Source organism: Vitis vinifera, chromosome 8, assembly GCF_030704535.1.
Source record: "Vitis vinifera cultivar Pinot Noir 40024 chromosome 8, ASM3070453v1".
Classification (NCBI taxonomy): domain Eukaryota; kingdom Viridiplantae; phylum Streptophyta; class Magnoliopsida; order Vitales; family Vitaceae; genus Vitis; species Vitis vinifera.
In genome coordinates, this window is record NC_081812.1 from 18760834 (window position 1) to 18769055 (window position 8222).

The following is an 8222-nucleotide window of genomic DNA, read 5'->3' on the forward strand; positions in this document are numbered from 1 at the left end:
GACTGCAGCGGTTGCCGAAATAGAAACAGAGGCTAATGTTGTTGAGAAAGCCTTTGTATTGGTAGTCGCTACATATTATAATGGTAAGTTTTTAAATACTTTTACACCTGTTATTAATAATGCATAGATAATTGATTCTGGTACTACAGATCATATGACTTTTGATTCTAGACAGGTCTCACCTCTTAGATCTTCCTCACAAAAAATTGTTTTCACGGCCAATAGTAACACAACCCCAGTCATTGGGGGAAGGATCCTTAATTCTTATTGATACTTTGAATTTGGATTTTGTTTTAATTGATCCATTCATGAAACAGTTACCACACCGTCATAATAAAGGTATTCATAAACCCACATATGAACCTGAATTGTCTACTAAAGTCAAATATTTCATAAGTAACTATGTGTCTAACCATCGTTTGTCTGAATCAAATAAGTCATTTATAACTCAATTATCTATTGTAGTTATTCCTAACAGTGTGCAGAAAGTCTTAGCTGATCCAAGGTGGAAAGCAACAATGAATGAAGAGATGAAATCATTACAGAATAATGAAATATGAAAACTTGTAGAATGTCCACCAAGAAATAAGCCAATTGTACTTTTAAAAATTATTGTTTATTTTTAGATTCAATAAAAATAGTTAAAAATTAATTTTCAGGAACGGTTTTTAAAACATTGCTCAAGTGATATGATGAAATTGATTGGGTATACGGCGCAGGTGAATGGAATGGAAGGATGGCACTCTAGTAATTAAAAACCCAAACGGGGCTGTTTTATTAAAATATTCGACCACGAGAAACCTCCGTACGCGGACTGATGCAAAATAGGAAATGCGAAGGGGGAAGAGAGAGAGAGAGAACTCAGTTGACTCTCCTCAGTCCTCAGTCCTCAGTCCTCAGAAGTCACAGCTCACAACAACACCTGATCGTCCCGCGTCTTTCTACACCAACAAGGCGAGCGTGGGCGCGTGTCGCCATTAATGGGCCGTAGCCCTCATAGAGCGTGATGTGGGCCTCCGCTCATCCCAGATTCCCAACAAGGTCCTTCTTTCTTAATAAAGTCTCTGAATCATAAATGATAAAACAATATCAAATTTCCTTGTCATATCCAAGACAATGATATAAAGATTCATCATCTAATAGTTGGTCTGTGAATATTTTACCTAATCCGCTTACCTCCACTACCTATCTTCTATGTGCCCTGCGGTCATCGACAATACCAACTCCCCCATTAGGATTCAGAGTATCACAAAGTAATATAATTATTTCACTTATAAAGAAACATTGGATTTTTTTGTTCGTACGAATAGCAGCTCTTTCCAACATCATATATAAACATTATAAAATCCCTTTTTTCCCAACTTTTCATGCAGCCAGTGTGTGAGATTGTGGTGCGATTCCCACTCGCTGGATTTTAATTACTCTGATTAAGGTTTTATGAAAGGGGTGGCGAGTATGTTAGTAGTAGTACCACGCGAGCGCGTCAAAACGAGGCAGTGCTTACTACGACAGGTGGGCGTAGCGGTCAGTGGAGTAGTAATTAACTAATTACTAATTAGTAAATGAAAGCTCAGAAGGGACGAGCGAGGCATAAAGCTCTGTTGCTGCGCTTCCTCTCTCTTTGTTGCCCTTTTCGGTCTGTGTGAAACTTCAACTTCCATGGAGTTTGAGACCCAAACTCTCTCAAACTTCGATCTCCAATCAAAGCCACCATTTTCTTACTCGTTGAACATGGGTGACGACTCCTTGGAGCCTTATGCTGCTCATGAATGCGACACGTTTGAAGTCTCTGATTCTCCCTCCTCGGACGCTCCCAACACCGCCTATTCCAAGTCTCTTGATATCAATTCCAAAGATGACCAGTTGCATGCAACCGACGATCAAGACTGCCCTAGCTTCGAACAGGTTCTAGTTTCGAATCTAGACGCCGATTTGCCGGCGGCCGAAGAGTCGTCGGGTGTGAAAGCTCCAGGAAGCTTGATATCGGTGGAGAAAGCTGCAGTGATGTTGCAGAAAGTGTATAGGAGTTACCGCACGCGGCGAAGGTTGGCGGACTCTGCAATCGTCGCCGAAGAGCTCTGGTACTGTCTTTAGGACTTCAAACTATTTTTCTGCATTATTTTTCTTGATTGAATTTGAAGAATTAATGATAAATTTTGAAGGTGGCAAGCTATCGATCATGCTCGACTGAACCACAGCACGATTTCTTTCTTCCATTTCTCAAAAACGGAGACGATGGAGTCGCGCTGGGGTCGTATCAGCCTGAATGCTTCGAAAGTAACTGTTCTGTTCTGATGTCGAATCTTAGTTTTCTTTGACTTCTTACTTGTTTGTTTTCCCGAAAAAGAACTTGTTTTAATAATATAATGTGAATTGGGAAACTCTTGGTAGGTTGGCAAGGGTTTATGCGAAGAGGCCAAAGCTCAGAAGTTGGCTTTTCAGCACTGGATCGAAGCTGTAATTTACTCTTCTTCAACACCTATTTGGTGGATTGTATTTGCCCTGATCTACTAGTCTAATGTAAACTATTTATTTCTAATTGTTCAACTTTTGAACTGTAGATCGATCCACGACACCGATATGGGCACAACTTGCATATGTATCATGAACAATGGTACAAAGCAGATGCCGGTCAGCCTTTCTTCTATTGGTAAGGATTAAGGAAAACCTTGCTAGGAGAAAAGGTAGCACCACAACATTAATACTTTTGTTTATGTTTATAGGATTTTGGCCCTTTCAGTTAAAAGTTTGTAGGTCTTGCAATTGCCTCGATTGTGTTGTGCCTTATTGCTCTGTGAGAAAATTTTTCAAGCACCCGGAAATTTCGTTTGCATGGGCTGAGGGCTTAGAAGGTTTACATGTCCTGTACCACCTTTACATTAATCAGATCGTTGCTCCTCCAACTAATGTGGTTGTGATTTTCATATGATCTATTTGCTCTAATGAATGTGGATTTCAAGCTTGCTGATTTTTCATTCTTTAACAGAATGCAGGGAAGCACTGTTTTATGTGTGAAATTGAATAATTTGAAAACCTTGTCATTTTTTGGGATTTTATGTTTTTCAGGTCACAATAGCAATGTGGCCTCTCTCCGCTGCTCAAAACCTTGTCATTTCTACAATTTGCAGGTTGGATATTGGAGATGGCAAAGAGGTTGATCTCAAAGAATGCCCAAGATCTAAGCTTCAAAGAGAATGCATTAAGTATCTTGGACCTGTATGTCCTTCCATGAATTCTATCCAAATTTTCAAGAATTAATAATTTTAGTTTTGATTATGTTGCATTTCGATTGACAATGTATAGAACTGTTTTTACCAGTTCATTTTGTTTTGTTATTTATTTTTTATTTTTGCCTTTCCCTGTGGTTGGTTACTGTTGACATCAGAAAGGAAGAGAACATTATGAATACATACTTGAGGAGGGGAAAATTGTCCACAAACAAACTGGAGATCTCCTAGATACAAGCAATGGATTGCAAGGGGCCAAGTGGATATTTGTGATGAGCACTTCTAAGAAACTGTATGCTGGTGAGGTAAGAGACTAATGTAATTTTGTTGACAGTTCTCTCCTATTTCCAGTTCTCATAATGTTTTTTCAAGAAAACTGACCTCTCTTTTAGTACCCCTCCAGAAAAAGAAAGGAGCCTTTCATCATTCGAGCTTCCTTGCCGGGGGAGCTACTTTATCTGCTGGAAAGCTTATGGCAGGGCATGGTATACTTAAGGTAAAGGTAGTAGGAGTTTGCACGTGTTAAAAGTTGTTGGCAAGCATGAGAACTGACTTTTGCTACATATCCTGTGCTGGTTTTAAGTTGTGAAAGGTATAACTTAACAATATTCTGCAGATAGCTATGGCATACATATGCAAATGCGTGTGGAAATAATGTCCTGCATTCATATATATATATATATATATCAGAAGACGCTTGTGGTTGCCATACCTGAAAAAGGAGGAGGATGTTTCATGTGGATGACCAGAGATCCCATGGATTTGAACCATCATCTTGTGTCTCATGAAGCATTTGAACTGATGAGTTGCTCTATGTAAAATGGATCTGTAAATGTTCCTTTCTAAAATGGAAAATGATTTAGAAGACATAAGGGATTGTTCAATTGGGAGACTATCTCAATATGCCTTTTAGACATCTTAGGAACACACATGCCCCCAAAACACCTATTTGGGGGACCTCTTTGAAGTTTGATAAAAATTTAATTTCCTTACCATCTCATCTTTTTGCTTTGATTTTTCAGTTCATCTCAGCCTATAGTGGACATTACCGCCCAACTGATGGCTGCCTTGAAAATTTTTTATCCTTCCTACGGGAAAATGGAGTAAATCTCGATGAAGTTCAGGTACCGTCCTGTTCCATCCATACCTTCTTGCACATCCTGGATTGATATTTTGCACTACTGTGGTTGTTAGAACCCTCATGGGCTTCTTGAGGGACGGAAAATGTGGTAGTGAAACATAACTTGGTCCAGTTTTGAAAGAAGTAATGGGTCAATGCATGCCAGATTTTATGCCTGCCTGTGTTGGTTTCCCTTCCTTATGCTTGGGAGAGCTACCCTTGAAGTGTAGGATGCTGTGGCAGTTAAAATGGATTTATCAGCCTTTTATTGTGGCATATCCCGTTTGTGGTCTGCTTATTTTGTAATTTTTGTCATTATTGATATCCATCTCTTGTTTCTTTAGGTTCGGACTGCAAATGAAGATTATGAGCATTATGATACCAGCAAATCAAATGGAAGTAACGGGTCAGAATCAACTGAAGAGACTAAAACTGAAACCAAAGGAAATTACCAAAGAACTTTATCTGGTGGTCTTCGGAATGGAACTGCTGAGGTTGCTAAGAAAGCTATACTGCAAAGAATCGACTCAAAGAAGGCAGTGAGTTCATACCAGCTAGGGCGTCAACTGTCTCTAAATTGGACAACAGGGGCTGGGCCGAGAATTGGGTGTATCGCAGACTACCCTGTAGAATTGAGGGAACAGGCTTTGGAGTTTGTGAACTTCCCTCCAAGTGAGCCCCCAACACCAACAGTCTCATAGTGTAGTCAACTTCTTCCAAGAAAGCCCCCTACGCCATCACCCTCCAGGTGAATTGGTAGTACTGCATCAGCTGCAGCTCACTGCAGGTTGGACTCTACTATGTATTATGCATCTGATGTTTGGCTGTTTTTTCTCTCTTCTACATTGCTTGTCTAATAGATGCTTTTAATGACTGCAAATCTCCTATATGTCACTTCAACCTTTGGGCCTCATCAAAATCACTTATGTTTGAAAGTATCTCACATTCTTGTTTAGTATATTATCAAATATAGTTCCTGTGTGATAGGGAAAATGAAAATTACATATGGGGAACTGAAGCTTCTCTTACCACAACAGGTTGTGATCCCATCAGATACTAAATGGCTGTATGAGGTTAAACCTAAAACCAGTATGATGTAAAGAATTTTGGAGCTCATATTTCCCTAGTATAAAGCAAATATATGTTATATGGTAGGTACCTGTAAATGGAATAGGCGATTTGTCTATCCATTCCACATCCTCCGATTAGTGAAAAGCATTTCCCATTTCCCATTCAATCCTCCCCATGCCTTTCTTTATGAAATGATAATCTGAACAAAGAATTAGCAGAGATTCGAATCACTCTCAATTTTTTCAGTGATCAAGAGATTCAGTACATCCAATGGGCTGCCATTAAATATTCTTAAATATCTTAGCTGATGAATGAAGAGAAGTCTTATTAGAATATAATGCCTGTAGAACATGCAGAGGGGATTGCCGCTTTTAAACGAGACACCATAATCAGCAGAGACTCTTGCTGCAGAATGTTTTATGCGGTTTGCTCCTGCTTTGCATACACAATGATAATCTGTTGGTGTCAGTTAAAATTCCTAGATTACAGATACATAATAAGGAAATGATCTTCCTCAATCAGGAGAAACTAGGCTAGTAGAGAATCAATGAAATCTTGTCTGTTAGGACTTGGGATCTCTTCAAACAAAAATGGTCCAAAGTTCTGAAAGTTCTGTACAAGGTGTTACGAAACAAGCAAAACTTAATGAAATGGCCTAGGATTATTTGGATACTGCAGTTTTGTTGTTCCAAAATTACACAAAAGCATCCCATTTAGGCCCTACACTACCTACACTTGGTCAATGGTTGTTTCCATAAGAACATATTATTTTCTCCAGCTGCAATACCAAAGAAATAGAACCCAAAAAAGAAAACCGTTAAGAGTAAGAAAATGTTCTTCAGGAAGAACTCAATGATGAAATTTCCATAAAATACAGTAAGATGATGGTTCTGTTTATCTTTCCAGGCTCCGCATAGGAGAAAATGAAATTTACAAACATGCAAAATGCATATGTAGTGCATGCCCTAAAATGGAGTGTGGGTTGGGTTAGGTCAGGTTCAAATCTCCTAATATTACTGCACATATACATATAAAATAAAACAAGACATTCATATTATCTTTTGGACCAAGTTATTAGAAAGGTAAATATGGCAAGTAGTACAAAGACCGTTATGTATTATTCATTACCTGAATTAGAGTAACAAACTTCTCTTTTAAACGAGAATATTTATGGATGAATCTTGCTTAAGGCTTGCAGGCACCTGAGAGGCAATTGACCATATGTAAGGAAAAAATAGAAGAAATGATAAGAAAACGAACTAATGGCCCATGGTAAAAAATAGTGGCTAGTGATATCAGCACAGAGAAAAATTTGGCTCATAAAAGACTGATTGGGAACCTGGAAAGCAGCAAAGCATGTACAAGGAACTCCTCAAGAGACGTTATTAGCCTCTTTTGCTTCAGGGGTGGGACTTCAGGTAATGCACCAAGATTTTACGTTTAAAAAAAACAGAGATGTTATATGTCAATAGTTATATAGGCATAAGCTAAATAATAAACAACATAAGAGATGCTCCTACTCACCCTTCCTTGTTTTTGTTATCAGAAGCCTGACGAAGGTCAACACAGGCAAATTTCATATGCTGAGCACCAATGCTGGAATAGGAAGCTAAAAAAAAGGGGAATTAGATTCGAAGGGCAATATCAGAATGATGGGAACATTTTCACATTAAAGATTGCTAGAGCAAAGATCACCGTAGCCAGATGGTCTTGATTGTCCAAACGACCCTTTCCTACTGAAAGGCATAAACTTGACATCAACCACAAAAGGGAAAAATGTAATCAGTAGGGGTGGACCAAACTACTTCAAAAGTTAGCTTATGAAAACAGAACCCAAAAGGCAGCTCAGAGATAGATGCTCTCACTTTCATATAAGAGATCTCCGGTTCGACTCCAAGCTAACTCGATAAAATGTTCCTAGAGGAAGGGGTTGTGTAATGGTGGATTTCCTCAGGGCCAAACAGGAAAGGAGGTGGTGTGGTTGGGGCCTGGGGGTTGGGGAATGGGGTGTTTGGTAATGGACTCTAAAAATACATTTCTGAAAGCAGGAAAGGAGAAGAAAGAATTTCATTTCTCGTATAAACCACCATCATTCACTGGAAAAATTCCCTGCTGTATTACCTTGAGCTACTCCTTTTTAGCTGGTGAACATAAGCTTCCAACTTGAAGTAATCCACATTTGGTTGTTTCCTGCATTTATAGATCAACATAATTTGGTTGCTTCCCATTTCCCTTTTTATTTTTTTACATCACTTATTTTACAAAAAATAATAATAATAATAATTAAAAGAATTAAATTTTTGATTAAAAAGTAACTAAAAAAATGTGTAAAGTATATTATAAAATAATATTAATATATGTATCATTTAATATATACTAATTATTTTTATTTATTGAATAAGATAACACAAATTAATTTATTTATATATTTTAAATATTTTAATCATAAATATTATTAAAATTAAATGAAAATTATTTACTAAATTTTAAATTATTGAACAATTTCAAGATAATACAAAATACGAGAGAGATTTTATATTTTTTTAGTAGAAAATATTGAAATACAATATAATTTTTATTTTAAACAATGAACATTAAAAAATAACATGTTTTTCATTTCATTTTTTATTTATTTTAAAATCAAATACAAAAATATTTTGATATAAATATCATGTTTATTAAATTTGATATGTATCATATTCTAAAGATAAAATCTTGAATTTGCATATCCTTATTATCTTGTTTATACTTATTTTTTTGTAAAATAGTTATATCTTATTTTTTTTCATAATTAAAAAGAAATT

At 37.1% G+C, this 8222-nt stretch overlaps 1 protein-coding gene across 3 annotated transcripts; it reads left to right on the forward strand.

The window, feature by feature from the left end:
- The first annotated feature begins 1568 nt into the window (after positions 1 to 1568).
- On the forward strand, positions 1569 to 7613 carry LOC100240971 (IQ domain-containing protein IQM3). Of its 3 annotated transcripts, none has more exons than XR_002030561.2 (11): positions 1569 to 2081; positions 2163 to 2277; positions 2392 to 2457; positions 2562 to 2650; positions 3129 to 3216; positions 3386 to 3532; positions 3631 to 3723; positions 4250 to 4351; positions 4692 to 5134; positions 6609 to 6836; positions 6965 to 7613. XR_002030561.2 is itself a non-coding variant. In XM_002277006.4 (9 exons), the coding sequence occupies exons 1-9, from the start codon at positions 1660 to 1662 to the stop codon at positions 5046 to 5048; spliced, it is 1479 nt and encodes a 492-aa protein (XP_002277042.2). In that variant the 5' UTR covers positions 1569 to 1659; the 3' UTR covers positions 5049 to 5285. The 3 variants fall into 3 exon arrangements, 1 of the variants encoding a protein (XP_002277042.2); XR_786490.3 differs by having other exon boundaries at positions 6617 to 6836; XM_002277006.4 differs by lacking the exons at positions 6609 to 6836; positions 6965 to 7613 and having other exon boundaries at positions 4692 to 5285.
- The last annotated feature ends 609 nt before the right edge of the window (positions 7614 to 8222 follow it).

Coding starts and splice junctions, on each gene's coding strand:
- LOC100240971 (XM_002277006.4), top strand. CDS start 1,660: ATGGAGTTTGAGACCCAAACTCTCTCAAACTTCGATCTCCAATCAAAG. Junction 2,458..2,561: donor TTCAGCACTGGATCGAAGCT/GTAATTTACTCT, acceptor TTTGAACTGTAG/ATCGATCCACGACACCGATA. Junction 3,724..4,249: donor CAGGGCATGGTATACTTAAG/GTAAAGGTAGTA, acceptor TTGATTTTTCAG/TTCATCTCAGCCTATAGTGG.